At 28.9% G+C, this 23,557-nt stretch overlaps 1 protein-coding gene across 10 annotated transcripts in view; it reads right to left on the bottom strand.

Moving 5' to 3' along the window:
* The window catches only part of LOC140667379 (dystrophin, isoforms A/C/F/G/H), a 433,980-nt gene that overhangs the window by 390,477 nt on the left and 19,946 nt on the right, over positions 1–23,557 (bottom strand). For 8 of the 10 annotated variants that reach the window (XM_072895255.1, XM_072895250.1, XM_072895257.1 and 5 more), the window contains 32 exons: positions 23,205–23,266; positions 22,737–22,829; positions 22,171–22,248; positions 21,893–21,985; positions 21,300–21,389; positions 20,994–21,192; positions 20,591–20,748; positions 20,109–20,504; positions 19,358–19,999; positions 19,138–19,257; positions 18,570–19,049; positions 18,309–18,466; positions 17,872–18,239; positions 17,385–17,737; positions 16,871–17,305; positions 16,466–16,618; positions 15,883–16,044; positions 15,029–15,331; positions 14,783–14,926; positions 14,544–14,714; positions 14,181–14,363; positions 13,988–14,104; positions 13,715–13,834; positions 11,313–12,806; positions 10,956–11,177; positions 10,362–10,877; positions 9,601–10,238; positions 8,973–9,120; positions 8,207–8,317; positions 7,921–8,097; positions 7,734–7,841; positions 7,553–7,652 (listed from right to left, as the gene is read on the bottom strand). In XM_072895255.1, coding sequence (XP_072751356.1) covers positions 7,553–7,652; positions 7,734–7,841; positions 7,921–8,097; positions 8,207–8,317; positions 8,973–9,120; positions 9,601–10,238; positions 10,362–10,877; positions 10,956–11,177; positions 11,313–12,806; positions 13,715–13,834; positions 13,988–14,104; positions 14,181–14,363; positions 14,544–14,714; positions 14,783–14,926; positions 15,029–15,331; positions 15,883–16,044; positions 16,466–16,618; positions 16,871–17,305; positions 17,385–17,737; positions 17,872–18,239; positions 18,309–18,466; positions 18,570–19,049; positions 19,138–19,257; positions 19,358–19,999; positions 20,109–20,504; positions 20,591–20,748; positions 20,994–21,192; positions 21,300–21,389; positions 21,893–21,985; positions 22,171–22,248; positions 22,737–22,829; positions 23,205–23,266 — 8,592 coding nt within the window. The remainder of the gene's footprint in view (positions 1–7,552; positions 7,653–7,733; positions 7,842–7,920; positions 8,098–8,206; positions 8,318–8,972; positions 9,121–9,600; positions 10,239–10,361; positions 10,878–10,955; positions 11,178–11,312; positions 12,807–13,714; positions 13,835–13,987; positions 14,105–14,180; positions 14,364–14,543; positions 14,715–14,782; positions 14,927–15,028; positions 15,332–15,882; positions 16,045–16,465; positions 16,619–16,870; positions 17,306–17,384; positions 17,738–17,871; positions 18,240–18,308; positions 18,467–18,569; positions 19,050–19,137; positions 19,258–19,357; positions 20,000–20,108; positions 20,505–20,590; positions 20,749–20,993; positions 21,193–21,299; positions 21,390–21,892; positions 21,986–22,170; positions 22,249–22,736; positions 22,830–23,204; positions 23,267–23,557) is intronic. The other 2 variants (XM_072895258.1, XM_072895259.1) reach the window with 2 other exon arrangements.

The following is a 23,557-nucleotide window of genomic DNA, read 5'->3' as shown; positions in this document are numbered from 1 at the left end:
TGATTGTCTATAAACTAATTACGCATTCATGTTCATTTTTATTAATGAATTGGCATATTAAAACACAATATAACATACAACGAATACTTGGAATGACGCCTTGAATGCGCGATTAATTTTATAACAAAAAGTAAGATTGCAAATATAATCGCTCACAGATAGTTAAATTCTCACAATAATTCTTGTTGTAAAAGTATTAAAAATCAGTAAACTTGTATTTATCGTATTATTTTGATTATTTTATAGGCATCGACTATTACTTTATTAATCACAATTTATATTCTAGCAAAAGTAAGTATTGTTTTGTATTAGAGAAAAGATAAAACCAAATCTAAAAGAAATTAAGAAAAAAATTTTATGAATATATATGCGTTTATTAAAAATTCGACTTTCATCGCGTAAAAAGTGCAATGTGATTTCTAGTTGTTAATAACATTTAATATAAAGAAAAAAATTGATATACAAATTTAAAAGTTTTAACAAGCCAATTCACTAATAAAAATTTAAAACATAAATATGTATTTAATTTATGAAAAACCGTTGCCAAATGTTTAATTTAAAAAACGCCTTTTTCCTATGTATCGATATAAGTTCTCTCAGTCATCATGGTCCACAATGACTTCGGTTAATCAGCGTGAATGCTCGGCATCAGCATGAATATGGCTAATCTACTTCCAAAACGACAAAATCTTCGATCCCGCGAAAGCTATAGATTCAGGGATGTTAATCCGCTTTGCTTATTGTTAGCCGCGGATATGATCTGTACGCGAACGAAATAATCGCACATATATCGCTTTGCGCGATCGTGCGTCAATAATTTAGTAATAGTCCGTGTTAATGTTATCGTCCATTGTACGCAGAAGAGATGTGCGTACATTCGTAAATTTCATTATCAAAGAAAATCATAATGATTATACGATCAAGTAAAAAAAAAACCCGTTAATAATATTCATTATTTTTAACACGTAATTTTCCATTCAGAATAATATAAATAGCAAGCACAGAGTAATTTAAATGTTCTCTATAAATATATTAAGAGGAAATGTGTTATAAAATTTAATATAATATTAAAATTACGATTAAAATAATTGTTTTCAACAAAATGCAACATATATATTTTAAAATTTTTCTCAATAAATTATGTTGTAAATAATAATAAATTCTTGGCCAATATAATATTTTATATATGAGCGTACTTTATTTCTATAAATATCTAGTGGATAAGCTATAAAATAACTAATGAGATATCTTTTTATGAGTGAAACAAGCCAATTCTATTACTTTCAATTCAGGGCATCAAGCAAAATGCGCGGATTCAGTAGCAGACGTTATGCGTTTGCGGACGAAGAATGAATCTGTAAGTCCTGGAAAGATATGGGAAGGGTAGCGCAAACTGACGGTCCATCTACTTCGTGAATTCCTCGGAGAGCCATAAAAAAAGCCACCCATCTAGATTTTCTCACTGATCGATTATTTGCAAGAGGGGCCCCGTCACACGGTTCAATAAACTTCAGGTTTCGGAATTTTACATCCGCGAATTCTCTCATGCGTGTTTATATAATGACAAAAACGTGAGCACAATATATTTATTAATAATGGCAATATACACACGTATCTTTCACACTTTAATGAGTCAGAGATAATTTTTGATAAAGCTTTCCCATTTGTATAATCTGTTTCGGTAAAACTATTATACACAATCTATCTCAATGTTTTTATTAAATAGAATCGATCGGAGTGACAAGTGATTGTTTAAAATTAAACACGCATGATTGCCACATTGAAATAATTTGATGAAAAAATAGTTATAACTTTAATGTATGTTATATATTATAGTAGTCTTAGTATGTTTTCATACAACAAGATTAGACAAAAAGACTAAAAACACGAAACTAGAAACTTAATTTTTTGTAAAATTCTAAACTATATAATTTCTAATTCAAATGCAATTTCATAAGATATAAAAATAAGTACACGTATAATATTTTTTTACCATAATTTATCATAATTTTTTAACTATACTAAATTTTATAGTATATTCTGCTAACAAACTTTGATCAAATTATAGATATAATTATTTGTAATATTATGAATTAATGTTACTTGATTTTCCATAATAATTAATAATTCACAGAGAGAAACATTAATATATTATGTTTAATTATATACAATTTATAATATAGTAGCATGTGCCAATTATACGGACATCGATTACACAAATATTAATTCTCGCTAATACACGATTGACCTTCGCAAATATATAAAAAAATTCTTAATTATATTAAAGTTTGTTTTTAAAAAAAAAAAAATAATAATCCTGTGTTATTCTTATAAAACATTTAATAATTTTAACTAATTAAATAATTTTCTTTAAATTTTGCAAAAAGGTAAACTTTTAATATGCAAATATATTATTTTTACTTTACCTACCAAAAATCTGCAGCATTTATTTATCATATCCGTCCTTTGTTGTAAACTAATTACCAGTAAATTTCCTTGTTAATTATCTCTGACTGAAAGCAGATTCTGATTACCTAAGGCACGAATGAGCAAGTATCAAAATTTGGTAATTAACAATAAATGCACAATGTTCTTCAGATTACAGTTCTATAATCGTTTTAGAGAGCAATCATCTTTACGCAAAATTTTGACTCTCGAAGACATAGAAAACGTGATAACATACAAAATATTTTACATAACGTGAATATTAAGGATATATTAAGTTCATTATTCTTATTAAAGAAAAAAAATTATTATTAAGAAAAATAAAAGTTAATATAAAAAATAACATAAAAATAATAAAAAGTAAAAATGATAAAAATAATACGTTATAAAAAAATCTAAAAAAATATATGTACACCAAGAGCGAAGTGCTACGCATATAATCTGAGAATATTATACGATAAAAAACTAATTTTCTCTCTTACGCGTTGTGTTTTAATACTTGTCCATTTTTTTCTCATATTTTTTAATATACAACCGAATATCACGCGAAGTGCTCCACTGATTTCCACTTACACGAGAATTCGCCCAACCTGTGTAAAGTAATTTTTTACACCGATGTAGCAGCACGGAATCAGAATGAACGGATTACACCTCGGAGTGGCCGCGTCAATTAAGGGATAATCACATGGTGTTATCCGTACGTGTTCACGCGCACGTGTGCGACTTCGTCGGCGAAGCGGTATAAACTTGTGTCCGACAAAGTCTGATTCTATCTCGGTACGTTAACCGGCTGCCGGAGGGTGAAAGAGGGTGAGAGAGACCGGCACGGCGTGCAGGAAAGGGATGGTACATGGATTCGGTGAACAAGAGAAATGTGCGACGGCAAGGCTCGGGCTATCTTCCGTCTAGCAATGCTCCACCACCGACTACATTAGCCGGCTTATCCGCTCATTATGTGGAACGACGATCGCACCTCCGCACGTTCCCCGTGGTCCATCTCACTAAACTCTTCATGAAAGATTAAGAGAAACGGCGAGATTTATATTCTTACTTTTCATCATCGCGGTATCAACTGAATCACGTCAAATATCACGTTTCTATCTTTGTGGCTCACGTTACAGTAGTCATGTGCTGTGATTTAGTAATATATACAAATATGTGAAAAATGTTTCCCGCAATCTATTCTATAATATAACATAATGATGAAAGAAGAAGATAGTTTTCCCTCTTGGGTCAATATTCACCAAGTTAGTTATTGTCAATTATATTTTCGATATTTTTTATTCCTTTCAACTACTTGTGATTTTATTAATACGTTGTATTTTGTATCAATCCTATAAATGTCTAGCGAAATTTTATTGTGCATATATCATATAAAGAGATTGCATGAGACTATAAATAATTGCAACTTTGTACAAATTAATATTGTGCATAGTGTCAGAGATTGCATGAGATTATAGATAAATGCAACTCGTAATAAATTATGTACTTTGTTTAAATTTATGATATGTATAATATTTTAAACACAATTAGATTTGCATTTAATATATGTATGTTCGCGCTATAATATTTACAAAAAAATGATTGAATTTGCATTTTATCGATATTAAAACATAATAAATTGAAATTATAACCTTCTTACTGCATAACAACTTATACAGTTTAATTTTCATAACTTGATACGTCAAAACCGGAAAAGCAATGCGTAAAGTGTATTAAAAGCACGATTATTGTGATGAAATAATATCGAATCATTGCAAATTAAATGAACAAATCATGAATTGTAGAAGATATTTAAGTACTCACTTGCTAAAACACCACCGTTGCCTTCTCGCCGGTAGCTCCATTGTTCTTATCATTCACTCACGGATTTAATCGGTCGAAAAACTCTAATCGCAGTCCCATGGATGGATTAACGCGACGATCGTTCCCGATATTTATCCCGATACTCGAAACACGTATAAATATGGTGAAACCATTCGTATAATCGACACACTGGAACGAAATATTCGAAAAAAGCAACTTTAATCACCGGCTGTCGCCCGATTATTGTACCACGTACTGTAATTAATCCACTTGACATTTTCGATTCCCGATAACCCACTACTTAACTCGGACCTTCCCGACGTTAGAAAACGCGCGGATATTCACTTTCGCCGGCAATAAATAAATACGCGGAGACCTCGCGATCTGACATAAGACCCGAAAATGATCCGTAGCGTCACCAACATAAATAACTACGTGAGTCGAGCGAAAAATTACTGCACCTTCGAAGGACGCGGGACAATTTCATACTGGTTCGAGAAGCGTCATTTCGCGACCCGAGTTCGATCATTGAAGAAATCGGCCGATTATTACCACGTACTGTAATTAATCCGATAATCTATTTAACGTTCCCGATTTCCCGATAGTGCGCCACTCAACTCGAACACTCCCGACGTTAGAAAACGCACGGATATTCACTTTCGTCGGCGATAAATACACCGACAACACGGAGCTTTCGCGACGAGACCCGGAAGTGATCTATAAGACCATGAATTAAATAACACACCTACGCGAGTCAAACTAAAAATTAATATACGCGTATTTTTTATCGTGTCATAATAAATACGCACCAATCTATTTAACAAATGTCACAAGTGATATGATGAATAATCACCGTGTTTTGCATTTTCGCTTATGCAAATTACGTCATGGGTGTACAATAAGCGTCGGAAGTACGACAAAGTGATAGTCTGTCATTTGTATCACGTTGGCTGATGCACGACATCGTATGTAATTAACAATTTTCCGGCCGAATTCAGATTTAGGGGAATGAACGTTTAACAAGATGAAGCAGTTGGCGAGAAGATAACGATGTCAATGATGTATAAATTCAGCTGTAAATGAATAAATTGATTTTGATGTCGCCAACGCCATTCACATTCCAGCGCACACTTTCCTTTAATTTAAATAATATAAAAAATAGAATGTATTTTAATTATTGTTAAATTTGGTTTTATTCTACATTTTTATTTCTATTTTATTTTAAAATTAATTTGCTATTGTTTTTATCATTTTGTTGGTGTACTTTAAATCTGACATATAATTAATGATAGCTATAATAATTACAAACTTTTAGAAAACAATAATAATAAATATATATTTATATAAAATAGTTTGGAAATTTTACTGTTTATTTTTTTAAATAATTGCTGCATTGCTTCAAATGTTTATTAAAAACTTTTTAAATCATTATATTGAATTGGCAAAAAAGTAATATCGTTTGTCTTTTTTTTTTTTTTTTGCATAGACGATATTTTTATATTTTTCAATACAAAGCACTAAACTATAAAAAATATACATATTTTGAAAGCTAATTCTTCAACATGTGATATAAAAAACATTAGATTTAATTAAATTTTTTTGAATTTTATTAAAAACTTTTTAAATCATTATATTGAATTGGCAAAAAAGTAATATCGTTTGTCTTTTTTTTTTTTTTTTTTTGCATAGACGATATTTTTATATTTTTCAATACAAAGCACTAAACTATAAAAAATATACATATTTTGAAAGCTAATTCTTCAACATGTGATATAAAAAACATTAGATTTGATTAAATTTTCTTGAATTCTTATTTTGAAAATGAGTGAGAAGAAGGAATATTTTTTTATTGTCGTAAAGGAAAAAATGCATTATGAATATTAAAAAAGATTTCCTATCGCGATTTGTTATTGCGTGTTTTTCTTTTGCGGAAATAAAAAAAAACGTAATTGCTCTAAAACACCTTTTTTTCCTTTCACCACTCATTTCCAAACTAAAATCAATTCAAGAAAATTTAACCAAAAGTATTAATTTTTTTAAATCACTTGTTAAAGTATCAACATTCAAATTATGTGTGTGTATAGTTTTTAGCTTAAAATCAGTACTTTATATTAAAAAATACAAAACATCGTCTATCACAAAAAAACACTACTTTTTGGCTAATATAAAATAATGGCAATATTATATTATCAATTAATGTAAATTTATACAAATATAACGTATCAAAAAATATCTGCTCATATTTTTAATGGTATCTTATTTTCACGAATTTATAGTTTTCATTCTTTGCAAAGAATAGAAAAAGTATAAAATAATAAGTCACAGCTATCTAAGTCACAACAAAGTAGATTTGTCATATTCTCTCTTTCGCATAAAAACTGTAATCTTTTCTTCTTAATTGAACGTAGAAATAAAAAAATAAATAAAAAAAAATAGAAAACTCTTAATTTATGATTATGTACATTATGATTACATAGTTTACAGCAATGGCATAAATGAATATATATTAACTAATTGTAAATAAAGTGTTACACGATACACGATGCTATGTGTTTAGTTAACATAATATTTTTTCTATATATATTAAATCAAATTTGAAAAAGCGTTATATTTATAATACAATACCAAGTATTTAATATGAATAAAACCAATTTTAACTAGCTTTGGTATTTTTGATAAATGCATGTCCTTATGGACAACACAGAATCTCTGAAGAAAACCGGCAACCGGACAATAAATAGTACATTTAGCCGGTCCGATAAGCGCGGCTACATTTCACTTCTACCCCATCCTGCAAAGCGATATATATCCGCCGCGTTAAGTGCAGTCTTTTCAGCAACTGGCCCGGTCTTTTTTCCTTTACCACAGTCGTTATTCGATTGGTTGGTGTACTTGGACATAATGTCTTATGGCGTTGTTTAGAAATCTTTGTATTGATGACATTTATCAAAGCAGTTTCAATACATACAAATAATGTTCCCAATGTCACATTTTTTTATATTAAATTGAGAATTTAGAAGAGAATTTTGAGATAATTTCAATTAAAAATTATTTGACTTAATCGACTGATTTTAAAAAACGCTTTTAGAAAAAGTTTACAAAATGTTTTAAACATCTTTAAGATTATAGAATATATCGAAAATTTTTAACAAAAATAAATATAAAATTATATAACCGTTTATATATCAATTTTAAAATCCATAATAATGTTTAAGAATAGTTTAAGAATATAAAATTCAGAAATATATGTAAAAAAAACTCTCGTTTAGTAAAAATACACGTAAATGGACTCTTCTCTTACCTTTCGATGTAGCTCCAACAGAAATTGTGGAAGATTCCTCATAATTTTCACTGTAACATTTTACAAACTGCCAGTCTTCTCTCAATTTCTTCAACTTTTCCTACAATATGCATAATATAAAATTAAATATATATTTCGATAACAAATGTTGGAAATAGAACATAAACATATTTATACATACCTGTAATTCAACAGAAACTGGTTGTTTTGCTGATTCACATTCTTTCTCCAAATTAGTATAATTTTCTAACACATCTTTTACTTCCATCTCACGATCTTCAACTCTAGACTAAAAAAATATTTATCATAAAAATACAAGTTCGCTACTTCTTTTTTTTGTTAAATATATAAAAAAAAATATAATTTACCATAATATTTTTAATCATTTCATTACGCTCATGTTGTGGTAATTCTTGAGAAATACTTAATCGTGTTCGCGTTTCCATAACCCACGCCATAACAGCATCCAAAGTACAGATGTATTTTCTAAGCGACGCAAGCTTGCTTTCTACGTATTCACGATGGTTTGAAAGATTGACATTAGCCTAAACACATATTAGATGAAAAAATAGTTGTATTTAGATTATCTATCAAATTTTTTTTTAATTTTATAAAATTAATAATACTAAATATCTAGATAAATACAATCAATACCTTATCCATATCCGAGAAAAGTCTGCTACTCTCGTCTTCTCTGGGAACGTTATGTTGGCTTACTAAGGTTTGCAAAGCTCTTTTCCGAGATAAAAGTTCTTCTTCTCTTGCCTACAAATATTTTGTTAATCCATAAATAAATAATACTTATTATTTATGTTTGAAAAATTTAATTTACACTTACTAAAAATAACAATAGAAAAGAGTTACAATTTATATTATACTATATGTATACATATATTTGAAATATTAATTAATACTATCTATGAAAAATAAAGTAAAAGACAAATATATAGGCAAAGTTTACTAGGAACTTGTTTGAAAGTGAGAGTTCAATGCTATTTATATCCTGGCACGGTATGTGCAGTCATGAAATGTAGAGGTATTATTAGGACACAAGTTTCGGTTTATTTGATTATGCTGCATCGGATTATAGAAACTAAATCTCGAGAATAGTAGAGAATAATTCCGTTACTTATCGAAGTCACATCTAAGCAAAGCGCTGAAGAGTGTTTTTTTTTAATATATATCAAAGTGTTATATATATCGTGTATGTGATACAGTTTTAAAAATATAAATGATTTCATATAAGGGTAACTTTCGCGGAAACAGTCAATGCGTAATACATAAAACTAAATTACAGTATTATCATGATTTAAAAATTAAAAATTTATATATATTTAAAAAAATTAAAATAGATATAAATTTTTTTACTGCATCAATGATTGTTCATAAAAAAAGTCGTTTTAAATATACATGAACTTACCTTAATTAATGATAATCGAATCGATAATGAAGTTTCATCCGAGGGATTTGCTGCAGATACTAACAGAGTGTTAACTTGTTCTATGATATTGTACGCCGTTTCCAAAACCCTGCCGTCATTGTTTACTTTTCTCTCCATAGCAAAATTCCTTAAATATAATACATTAATGTAAATATATTTAAAATATATATTTAAAAAGAGAATATTTTAGTATCTATTTCAAAATATATATCAAGGCATCGAAAATCCTAATAAAAGTTATAATTTATTATAGTTTTATATAAAATATAATTTACAAAAAGAAATTTGAACGATGTTTGCTTATTCTGAGGTTATTCTGAGTTGACTGACTTCACTACAGTAGCACAGGCAAATCACAACTGAAATAGCTCAATGTTGGACCGAGCTTTCCTTGCAATGCTACATGCTTATCTACATTAGCAAGTCATAATTTCATAATTCATAACTCTTTAAATCATAAGTAATGACTATTATTTGTGCTTATCAAATACGCGACGAACATTCATTTAAAATGTTTAAGTAATAAAAACGCGGATTTATAAGTGTACATTTAATAAATAAAATTATTTCCTCAGTTAAAAATGTTATTGCTACATATTTCACTTACTTTTCTTTTCGCGCGCTTATTTCGGTTACTAAATTTTGCCAGCGTTGCTTGATGTTTTCAATTATACTGTGCAATTCCGTTACGTCTTCAATAGAGGCCCGATTAGATATATCTGTACTCGTTGAATTAATATTATTCAGCGTTCTTTGCATTCTAGAGACTTCTTGTTCTAATTCGAAAGTTTTTGTTTTGCTTGCTTTAGAATGACTAAAAACATTACATTTCTTTAAAGCATCTTCCATCTTATCTAACCATTCCGAAAATGTTCGGCACGTGTTATATAGTTCTCTCCACTTTTCATAACATTTAATCCAACGATTATGTCTTTCCACATAGCTCTGATTAATATTTGTCCATTCGTCTTGCAACCTCTCACTTAAATGTTTTATTTGATCGACTTGTTCTCTTTTGGCTTGCCGCGTCACACTTTCACAAATATAATTCACTTCATCGACGCTTGGCTTCAAAATATTTAAAGCATTACCAATTTTCTTTAAACATTCTTCTTGACTTGTAAACAGTTCATAATCTTTACCACTCAATGGCAAAGAATTCAAAGATCGCGATACAGTCAAAACGGCTTCTCTCAATTTGATAATGCGCGCTATAAATTCTTGCGGATTAACACCACCAATATCCTGAAAAAAAGTTCACAAATATAAACAAATTCTGAAAAATGTTTTATAAATACATCGATTTTTATTAAATGTTAATTGATATATATTTAACAATGTAATATTCAAATAAATATTCATACATACCAATTCTACTTTTTTGTCAGTTACGTGTTTGTCTTTGTCTTTGCTACCACTAAATCTTTTAAATTGTGAACTAACTTTTTGCCAATTGCTATTAATGTTATAGCGTACTGATTCTGAATAACTAACATTTAATTTTTTCAACTCCACAGCTAATTCGTTCAATTTGTGTATTTGTGCTTGTTTTGCATCAAATTCTTCAGTAAATGTTTCCAATTGGCCTTCATAATTATTAGCCTGTTCAAGTTTCAATGGTACATCTCTAAACCAATCCTCAAATTCTGTGATTATATTATTATATTGCCGCAAAGTTTCTTCTGCTTTCTGTGCTTGTTTTCTGCGCGTTTCAATTTCTGCCATAACTTGATGCCACTTGCTTCTCAGCTTATCTTGATGTTCATTCTTTATTTTTTCTGCTCGTCCAGGGTCAGTCATATGTATCGTCATAACTAGACCATCTCCTTTACTAATTAAAGCTGCTGCATCTGGGGCAAGAGTACTAATTTCGCTTTTGAGTATCTGTAATATAAATTATAATATAAATCATATTAAACAACATAATTTTGCTTATTATGTAAATTAATAAATTATACAAACTTCAAGACGTTTAGTAGGGTCTTTTTCATTAGAGATGCCACTAATACTCATTAACATAACATCCATTCTGCATAGCATCATTTGCGCTAACTGTTCAAACTCCAAAATATTTTTCTCTAATGTTGTTCGAGATGTACTTATTGGACCTTTAAATAACGCTTTCTCATTAAAAGCTTTTGTTTCCGCCTTATACATGAATGGTCGAGACTTTTCAATTTTTATCTGTAAAAAAAAAAAATAAATGATAAATTGTAAAACAGTATCAAAAAGCTATCAAGCTCATAAATCTATAATCAAAACTTGGAATAAATAATGGGCTGATGGACATCAAAAGCGGATATGCGACACACATGTTACCTTGTCCAAGAGGTGCTCAACATGCTTTCCTAAATTAGTATCTTCTCCATCAGAACTTGAACTACCAACATCAATTTCTGTATCATCGGAAAATATCAACACATCATCTGTTTCCTTATCACTACCGTAAAAACTTTCGCAATCTTCCAACGTATCATCTTTTGATAGACTCTTTGTACGTTTTAGTAATGGTGACTTCTTATATAGTTTTTCTTCTTTACTACAATTCGCATTGCCAACATTTTCATATATTCTAGGATTTTCAATAGTTTTTTCAGATACTATTTCTTTTTGATTATTCCTGTCTACTTTTGTTGTTATTAAATTTTGTGATTTCACATAATCTGTTTGATCACTGATTTTTATATCAGATTTTTCAATTTCTTTATTATCATCTAATATAAGGTATTCTGCCACACTCTCTGTATCTTTTAACAATGGAACTGACAATTTACTTAATCTTTCTTTTAATTGCGGCTCTACCTTACTATATTCAACATTCGAAAATTCTGCAATGTTAGCTTCCTTTGTACTTTTTAATAGTTCACTGCTAGAAAGAATTGTACTTCTATTTGAATCAATAACATCACTCTTATCAGTGTCTAAATCTAATTTTAATACGAGTCTTTTAATATTTTTCGGACAAGATTTAACCGAAGCTTTCTTCTTTTTTAAGATTGGTACAAGTTCTTTCTTTTTATTTACAACTTGCTCTGCAGTGCCAACAGCAGAAGACATTTTCCCCCTGACTTCTCTATCTTCCGTATCAGTATCTATAGATTCAGCTTCTGTCTCAGTATCCTCAACAATTTCCACTCTTTCAACTACTTGTGGCATCAATCCAACACTGACATTAGCGCTTGGCAAAATTACATGATTTTCGGAAGATGCTATTGATTTCACAATTTCCATTTCTTTCACTTCAACAATTCGAAATGGATTCTGTTGTGCGCAAGCTACGTTAAATGTTTTTGTCTCTGTTGCTGTCAAGGTATTACTAGATACTTGAGAAAATAATTTACTGTTTTTAGTAAGAAAGAATTCTTCCTCGTCAGTCATATGCACATCTGTGTCGGAACAAGGCGAAGGCAAGTCATCATCAATCTGAACAACTTGCGGTTGAGAAGTTTGAACAACATCAGGTACAGAACTCATATCTAATTTTCGTCTAACGGTTCTACTGACATCCATAATTTTAGCTTTTACTTTTTCCGACTTAGCGGAAGACTTTCTACTTCGATGAGGCACATCAATGGGCGAAGTTTCGGGCGTGTTAATAACAGTACATTGATTGTCATCGAATGCAGGATTAAGATATCCTATGCCGTAAATAGCTTCGTTTTCATCTATTAATTTCTTTTCTTTTTTAACAGGATGTATTGAAGTTTGTTCCAGTTGTCTAGATAATTTGTTGCGTCCATAATTGTCTCTCCCCTTAGAAGCTTCTGCTTTACTTTTTATTAATAAATTGTCTGTGATTTTGTGGATCCATTCCTGTGAAAATATGACAGGTGACAGAAACTTCAGAGACAATCGACAGTTAATTGAAAGAGCATGTTAATAGTGGAACAATATTAAGCATATGATCTAAATGAAAGTGACAATGCGGTTCACTGTGCATAAAGCTAAATTTTTCATGTGTATCCATCACCAATGCAAGACTCTCATTGTACTATTGTTCAATTAACTTCTCTTTTAGCTCTGTAGCTTGCTGTCTAAATTCTTCATAAAAAATAAGTTTTGTATCTATAAGGGGAGAGACAATACCATAGAACAATCTATCGATAAAATATAGTTTTTCCGTCCACCAGAGTGTATACTTATTTTGTGTCAGTAATTACATTATTTACAAAGATAGAGCCACCTCTTGGACAGAATCGAGATATACATATTATTCTATTCTATTAGATTCTATACTATTGAGGAATACAAAAATAAATTTAAAGTATGTCTATATTATCTTAATATAATCAAGAATTTTTCACGATAATAAACAAAGTATTATTAACGATAATTAAAATATAAAATCAATGTGTATATACAGGAAATAATATTTATTAAAACATACATAGGTCCATTTAAATCCTGCTGCAAAAAAAATGGAATGATGTTTTCAATATTAAAGAAAAATCAATATTTAATTTAAAGATTGATGCCTAAAATAATCAGTAATATTTTTGAACTTTTTGGAATATAAAATTTCATATTAATAAAGAAGTTTCATGTAAAAGAGATATACGTAATGGTACTAACAAGCACAAGCATTACATATACCAATTGTTAAAGTGTAAAGCAAGGAATAAGCCATGAGCGAATAAGCAATGAATGATAAAATTGACTTTAGAAAAAAGATATAAATTTTTTATTTTCACGTAAAAAACAAAATTAAATTAAATATATACCTGTATTCTGTTAGAGATATCTTCCCATTTCTCACATATTTCAGCTACTTTGGGATAAAACGCATAACGTTGAAGCTGATTAACTTTAGGTTTTGCTTCTATCATTTCACTTTGCACAGCCTAATAATAAAGACAACATTAAAAACCTTTTAGAATGTTATTACAAGCATGTCTGATCAAATTTTATTTTACACGTTAAAAAAAATAAAGAGAGAATAAAATATGTAATTTCTTATATCTGATGTCTTAATATCATATACAATATTTCAATACCTTGCACTGTTCAAAGTGATGTTCTGTAAGTTGATCAATTGGAACTGCATCTAATTTGTTTAATTTATCTTCAATTTGTAGAAGCCATGCATTTATTTCATCAACATTAGGTTCATCCTTTTACAAAAAAAAAAAGAATATAAAAAATAGATATAATGAAAAGTATTAAGAAAAATATTATAAAGAAATTTACCTCTGAACCTTTACAAAGTCGCAGTCTTTTTTCTGTGTTAGCTAATCTTGTAATTATATCCGACATTTTTTCTTTAAATTGTTCAAGACACATAGGATCACATAACTTTGAAAATTCGTCTTGCAATCTAAGCAATTTGTCTTTTACAACATTAAGACGTGGAATTACTTCAGTTAAGGTCTCCTGCAAATAATGATATAATTTTGTATATAAATATATATTGGTTTAGTAATATAAAAATAAATTTACAGAATTTAATCTAAGAAGAGAACGCGATTAATATTCAATTATTTCTTTTTATATCTAGACTACGAAACAAATATTATAATTTAGATTAGATTTATAATTAAAATTTATACTTACTCGCACATATATCGCATTTACTGGCAAATCAGGCATACTTTTTTGCGTATCTAACTCCTTATTTATACTTTCAATCGACATATTAATGTATGTTAGATTTTTATGCATATCGCGTGAGAAATCTAATGCCGATCCTAATATGGATTTGGATTCTGTTATATGACGACCAAGCTGTAACAAATGAAAAAACTATTTAATTTATCCTTTTATTACATTCTTTTTAGAATTAAACAACTTACCTTATTATATAGTTCTTTTAACATATCAATTCGTTTTGAAAATTTATCAGACTCAGGAATACTTTCATCCTTAACTAATTTTCTTCCGGTTACGATTATACATTCAATTTCACTTTTAATCTCACTTAAAGTTTGATAAAAGCGCTGTAACAAATAAATTATTAATATACATATATATGTATGTATGTATATATATATAAATTTCTTAAATTATGTTTGTATAAATAAACATATAATTAATATTACCAAGCAATGTTTTAGTTGACCTTCGATGACTTCAGGATCTTCTGATGATAGCTCTAGCAAACAAGTTGCTTCCTCTATTCCCCTGAGTTCTCGCAAAGCTCTTGACAATCTAGGTTCTATATTGATCGGACAACGAAAACGTTGAAATTTTGCTTGGACCTTAGCATATTTTTGTTCAATCAAGGACATTTGTTCTTGCAGTCGAAGTGCCGCTTCTTGTTTACCAGAAGCTTTGTATAATTCAATTTGTGATGCCATTTCCTCAAGTGTAGCATGCTGTTGCTCCAACTCTTCCATTAATTTCTGTGATCATATGTAATTATTATGTATAAAATAAATATATATTATTAGATCTATTTCATATGTATTATATTAGTATTAAGTTTACATTTTCTTTTATGATATTTATTAGTGAAATAGTGAAATCTATGTAATTTTAATAATCATGTCTTTTATTATGTTATTTCCAAAATTGTTATATACATACACAAACAAAATGAAAGTGATATTTTGCATATTTTTTATCTTATCTTTCCTAATACAAAATTATTTTAAACTACTTAACATATTATACAGTGTAACTATATGTCAATATATCGCACTAATATATTTCATGAGAGTTTAATATATTATATATTAATGAATATTTGTATAATGACATGCTCAAAAGAAACCTCATAACTTTATAGCTTCTTTACAATTAAATATTGATAAACTTTTAAGTAATAAGATTGTTTATAAGCAACAAAATTATGACTGACATGATAGATTGTTTTATTTCTTTAATATAAATATAAAATAGAAATTATATAAAAGCACTGTAATACATATATTTTTTTACATCATGGACAGACCTGATAATCATGAGGCAAGTCATCAGCAGTGAGGTCACAATCAAGACGTGCAGTTAGTACAGAATCTATTTGTGTTAAAGAATGTTGAAGAGCAAGGATGCGCCCTTCCGATTGTTGGGCTTGTTTCACTGATACTTCCAGCAGCTTGGCCCGTTGCCCTGCCTACTCAAAACATAACTCTATCTTTCTAACTAACTTTACAAAACAAATATTAGAATTACAATTGACTGGTTACAATTTTTCTCGGCGAAGCACAAACAACATAAAATATACACGTTTAAGAAAAATATTTAATATATATACAAACTATTTTTTTCATAATTCTATATATTTTATAGAATAAAAAGATAACTATATTTGCATAATACTGTTCATAATCGTTTTAAGTAATTTATGATGATGGTTCATGCAATTATGTACAAGCTGTTAAAGTTCGAAAAATTCGTGCTTGGATATTCAATACTTAAAATTATTGTTATATACAAATTTCAAGAAATAATATAAACTTTTTAGAACATATCTTAATATAAATCATACACTTTATATTAGTAACATGAACGTGTATATTATTTAACATACATACCTCTTTATTTAAGTTTTCCCAACGATTTGTTAATCCTTCCACATCTGTTTCAATAGAATGAGTCATGATATTACTGTCAATGAGTTGTTTACCAATTTCTTGAATCTTCTCAAGTCTAGATTCTGGATGATTTCGTATGTAATTTTCTAAATCCTTAAATATAATAAAACTTTTAAATATTATATACCTTAAAAAATAAGAAAAAATTACAAAAAATGTTATAGATGAAAATACAATATAAGAATTAAATGTTTTTCTAAAAAATATTTACAAGATAAATATAAAAAACTTTTTTCATAATTTAGCTAAAAAATAAATAAATTTATTTACCTAAAATCATTTCACACTTAAATTGAGTCAATTAATAAATATTTACATAAAAAAATTACTGAACAATTTGCTTACGTCAAGCTCTTCTGAAATTTCTTCTGCATCTGCAGCAGCTTTAGGTGATTTTTTTAATCGTTTATCTAACTTATCTAACCAATCACTTTCCTGCGCAACTAAAGCACGAAATTCCCCGTACTCATGACTAGCATTTTGTAAATGTCTATAACGTTCGTATATGCGATCTGTAACATCGGTCCATCGTGCATTTAAGAAAGTAAAGCGTCTACCCAGCTCTTGCACGGATGATCCTTCTGAACTTAATAGTTTATCATTTCCTATTTCATTCAAATTTCTGAACTCTTCCACTCGTTTGTCAACTTTATCTTTTAATATTTGATATCGACCGCGAACTTGAAAAAGTTCAACTGAAGATGTTATTCTTGATTCTATAGGTATCTCTTTTTCTAAACTCGATAACCACTTCGTGAAATCTTCTATACCATTTATAATCTAATAAAACAAAGTTATTAGGTAATAAAAATCATTTACATTTTTTAATTCTCCTTTTGGAAAAATAATATACACTTACATTATCATTTTTCTTCAAAGCACTCTCATATTTGTCACTTAAATGTTTAGTTTCATCAACAATATTATTCCATTTACATGCTACAGTATGCAATTTACTACTTAATAGATTTCCAAAGTTAGATTCAGATTTCTCAAGTATTCCATTTACTGATGTTTGAAGTGCTTCTATTTGTGGTTTTGTTTTCTCTATTTCCTGAGAAAACGAACGAATTTGCTCTAATTTATATTCTGTTTTTTCAACGTTATCCGTACCGTCCGTTTTAGATAAATCTTCTAGATAAAATGATGATTTTTCCAGCCAAGATTCAAGTGCCGAAAGTTCAATACTAAATGTTTGCAAAGTTTCAATATCTAAAAAATTATTTTATATATAAATATTAAATATATATTTACTATGCAATCATAACATAAATTACAACACTTACATAAAGTACAAGTATTTAAGCAAATAATTTTTTTACATATGAGTATATTCGTTTATTTACCTTTAGTAAGAGTCTGTTGTTTCTCTTCTAAAATGATAGGAATATCACTCCATTTAGTATTTAAATCCTGCAATTCATCTTTAAGCCGTTGCTCCAAAGAGTCATCATTTATCTTTGCTATAAGATCTTGTCCAGTAGAATTAACATATTTGAAAGTTTGTTCTTGTTCTTTTAATGAGCTTTGTATAGCTTTAAATCTTTCTATTTGTTCTTCCATAGTCTTCTCATCAGATATAACTATATGTTCTGATAATAGAATACCTTCCACATTATTAATAAATGACATCAAATTAGTGACTGCCTCAATGTACTTCTTAGGTGGTGTCCGATCGATAGCATTATTTATTTCAGTTAATCGCTCCGATAACCTGAAAAATATTCCATTTTATTAAAATTCATAAAAATGTATAATATATACATATAACTTGAATACCTACATGGTATATAATTTTTCCCAATTAATAGAAAACACTTTTATGTCTACATCCACATTACTACCTTCTGTAATAGCAACTTGATTTTCTGACAGTTCATTTGCTTTCTCCAGCATATTTTTTATGCGTTCATCATGGGATTTCATTGATTTCATTTTAACCTAAATCAAATTTAAGATTAAAACATATAATTATTACATATATTATTAAATAACATATTGATATTAAAAACATGAAACTGCAAAAAGTAATATTTTAGCTTACCCTGAATGGTTCTATTTGATTATTTTCTTTATTTGTATCAAACCATTTAGTATAACTCTCCAACATTAGACTTAAACTTGCTAGTTCAGTTCGAAATTTCTTTACTTCTTCTAGATAATCTATCCGCTTCTTTATTTCCTGGAGACGATTATTTGTCGCTACCCAACAATTTTGTATATCCTTAATCTTGGATTCTTCTTCCTCAGTGGACTCATTTGCGCTGTTTAACTCATCGATAAGTTGTTTACCAATCTCAAGAACTTTATTATATTCATTCTTGTGCGATTCCACGTCTACAAGAGTATCTTTGTAAACAACTTTTTTCTCTTCCACGCTTAACTCGTCGAATACTCCTTCTGAACGACCAATTTCTAAATCGATATAATCTAGCCATTTATATAAATGAAGCAATGCCGATTCAAACTCATGTTTAGTAGAGCTATCCACACGACGTTTCTTTGAATCACTATGTGGCGTTGACTAAAAAAAAGAAGTATATTTAATGAAAAAGAAAGTACATTTAACGAATTTAAAAGATATTTATACATAATTGAAAAAATAGACGTACTGTTGCAGTAATCTCTTCGTTGTATGCTATACTTGTTACTGTTTCAGACATCCATTCATTTCCTTTAGTTGTTGCACTCTCTTCAGACTTTAAATCAAATTCAAATCCAGAGTTTGCTATCTATATAATATTATAAAAGTGAATTTTTTTTAAGAATCAAGCAGCGGAACATATTTATTTTATAAATAAATTTCATGATGGAATATTATGTTTAAATTACCCTCTGAGATTGAACCTCCATGATTTGTCCAACAGCTTCCCATCGATCTTGTAAGTTTTCAATCTTTTCTAGAATATTCGCATAATCTGAAGATGAACTATTGCCATCCAAATCTTGAATTGATTCTTGTATAGATATTAATTTCTTTTGATTTATATCCATTTCTGCCTTAAGAATTTGCAACTTCTTTATTCTGTCTAATACTTCACCAAATTCAGATGCCGGATTAGCTTCCATTTGCTTTAACGTAATCTCGATTTCGTTTAACCATGCTACTAGTCTTTTGTAATCATCAGTAATATTCTGCCAAAGAATAGACAAGGATTCCAATCGCTGACGTCGTTCTTCTTTCCATTGACAGATGTGACTCCAACGTTCACCAAGAGCGGACAATTGATCTTCCATTTGAGCATAAACTGCTTCGGAACTATCTTCGTCTACGACCACTACCATATTCCTCATACCATCGACTACATCTTGTTGTGCCTGAATATCTTGTTCCAATTCATTCAAATGTTTCATTTGCTCTTCAAGAGTTGATGGATTTATTTCAATTGCTGCCATCATAGAAATCCTATCTTCCATTTTTGTCAACCATTGTCGCAGCGCATCTAACTGAGCTTGTTGCATTTGCATCAGGACCTAGAAATAATCGGGTTTGATGTCGTATATTCGAAAAACACAATTGAATATCGGCACTAATTTTTTTCTCGTATCTAATATATTATTTTCATTAACAAAATATATAAACCTCGTGAATTCTGGTTTGTCTTTCCATGGCACGCATTCGAAGTCCTTCCCATCGAGAATTCAATAAAGACATTTGCACGCGAACTTCATGCTCTTCATCTTTATGCAATCCGCCTTCAGCTAATAATCTTGCACCTTCCTCTAGAACAGTTCCCACTCCGTCTTGATGACCCGACAGTTCCATCAAAAAGGTTTCGTGTTCGTGAAATTGTTGTTTCAATATGTCTAGAGTTGAGCCTGGCTCGGGGGCATGATTCAATTTATCCTCTGCCTCCAAAAGCCACGTTAAAACATCTTCAAGCGCAACCTGATAACCGCCAAGTTCGACGGAAACATTTGTAGCTAAACTCATCGGACGAGAAGCTGGCATCCCGAAATTGCTGAACGATAAAGTGTTCTGTAAATTTAATATTTTTTTTTATACTTAACTGATATGCTATTTTAATCTTGTTACTTTCATCTGTTAAACTACAATTCGTATACCTCTGTTCCCGGTGTTGTAACTGGGCTGACTGGAGTACTATCACTTGCGATTGAAAGATCCAGTTCGCCAACATCATCTCCTGAATGTGGTAACGATTGAAAGAGACACATTACGTACATCATTATGGATTTTTTATCCGGTACTGAAGTATTGACATCTATAATAAAATATTATTCGTAAAATAATCTCGACTTTCTACATAAGCTGAATTAATTATTTTTGTATATTTATAATAAAAATAAGAAAATGTAAAAAATAATTATATATAATCTCTTCCAAATACATGAGGCTCGGAAAAGAAAATTATTATTAATTATACATACATATACATATATATACATATATATATATAGTAGTATAACATCATGTGTAATGTAGCATATATGTTTCAAATTAAATCACCTTCAGGATCCAAAAGACGTTCGATACCAAGATGTTCCTGTGCAAGTCGAAAAGCATGATCCAATCTGGCATTCGGATGTTTACGCGCAATATTATTAAAGTCAAACAAGTGAGATTTCCATCTGTGTAAAATCGCATTAAATGCCAATCCATCCGACCAAGACGTGGTAAAATTTTTAATATCAACACCAGAATAATTCTAAAAAAAGCAATATTGTTTATAAAAATAACATATAAATATCCTTGCTTTATTTATTTTTATAATATTCGACACGTATTTTTATAATTTTTACAACGCGACACTACCTGTGAATTTTGACGGCACCAAGCAAGAAGTGTCTTTTCTAAATTAGTTTGTTGTAATTCTGTCATCAAATCTTTCAAATGATAATGTACCTGGTAATGTAACATATTAATGAAAATGTTAATAATAATAATACATATAGAATATAGTAAATTGTCAACAAAAATACAAATTTAATTAATAATAAAAAGAATTTACATATATAATTTCTTTTCTTTATAGTTAAACATAGAGGAAATAATCTATCATACAAAAACTAGAGATTCCACATAAAATTTTATTTAAAACTTTATGACATAAACGGTCGATCGCTTGGCAAAATATACACATATTTTAATCAGGCTTTATGCATGAAATATTTCCTCTTGCCAAAGGTATAATACAAAATTAAAAAATTATATATTATTATTATATGTATATTATAATTATATATTATTATAAAAAATTACGAATAACATATAAATATTAAATTACGTAAAACAAATTAAAATAAAAATTATTTTATTTTATTTTATTTGTATAGTTTAAGATTTAAGTGAAAAATCTATCATAAATATATATATATATATATATATATATATATTAACGAACGTACTTGCCAATGCAAAATAATACTCCACACCAAACCAAGTGTCAATTTCGGATTACCATCAACAATGTCATTGCTACTAATATTGACCAGTTTCACCTAAAATATTATATAATATTATATAGCGTTAATGTTATTTATATATTTACATATCAAAATTTATTTATCAAACACTTTTTAAACAATTAATATAAAATATCACAATTTGTTTTAAAGTTTGATTTTGTTTAATAACATAAAATTACTTGCAAAACATGATATACATGCTATAATTATGTACTTACATTATTTTGCTCAAGGATTTGCAATGCTTTGTTAACATTATTAAGATGATGCACTCGCATCCGACCGCGTTCTCTCTTCTGTAAAACAATACGTATTGTCTTCGTTTAAAAAAATAAGACAAAATTAACTGGAACTTTTCGCGTGACTTTTGTTTTAATATAATCCTTATGCTCGACCAATTCTATGAGCCCATTGTACAAAATAAATTTCAACGATGAAAGAGGACATCTGCATGAGGCGATGCAAATGCCGCAGCACTAATACATCTCGAGAATGGAACATTCTTACGCCTACCGCGCATTCATAATCATGTAGTCTTATGCAAATATTCCCGATGCACGTGCACCTGCTCGCAATTCGCGAACATAAGTATGTGTATGTGCTGACGCGAGATGCATAAGGAATAATTTCATTAGAAAGTGCCTTGAAGCTGAGAGATATTTTAACGATCCCCTTTGCGATTTAATAACATTTTCAACAGTCCGACACGAAAAAACTTGTGCAAAATCACGGATCACTGCTAAATGATTATAGTCAGCGAGATAAGTATATGCGACATACTTACATAATTCTTAGAAGTAAGTACTTCCAGAAGGGACAATAAACGATTTCCATCTCGCAAATCGATGAACAAATCACTAATCGGCTCGTGATGATTCTGCAGAAAATAAGACAGATTAAACATCCATCTCGCTTTTTTTCTCTCAACAAGTAATTATATTGTATTTTAAGATGCAGATAACGAATATAGAAACGAACACAAATGTAACACAAGGTATTTCTATGTTACTTTCCAGCAGACAGAAAACAGAGAGTAAAACTAATTTTATATATTTATACTATTATTAAATTATATTAGTCACTTAATACTAAATAAACTAAATGCTAATAAATTAATAATAAATTATATTAGTCACTTAATACTAAATAAACTAAATGCTAATAAATTAATAATAAATTCACGCAATAATATTGTAAATAAGTGGAATATGATAACAATCGATAATAGGATATATAAAAATGTATCTTTTACCTTAAGAAGTTGTGAATTTATCCATTTGGCGAACGTCTTCTTCTGCACATCTTCTCGTTCATCTGCAACATTATTATTAATCATTGTAATTAATAAACTTGAAAATATATTTATCCCTTAACATATTTTAAGATAAAAAATTTCATTACAAATACACAAACACATAATATTATATGCAATACAAGATTATAGAAATTAAATATATCTTACGTCAAATAATATGATAGTAAAATCCTACGTGCGAATTCACTACTTGGAGTATGTGCCATCATATTGAAATAATTCTACGTCAATATGCAAATGAAAATTTATTAAATAAATTAAAAATTAATTTATTTATTAGCAATGGTATA

Source organism: Anoplolepis gracilipes, chromosome 7, assembly GCF_047496725.1.
Source record: "Anoplolepis gracilipes chromosome 7, ASM4749672v1, whole genome shotgun sequence".
Lineage (NCBI taxonomy): Eukaryota > Metazoa > Arthropoda > Insecta > Hymenoptera > Formicidae > Anoplolepis > Anoplolepis gracilipes.
Note: the sequence above shows the minus strand (reverse complement) of the source record. Positions and strands in the feature narration are given on the sequence as shown.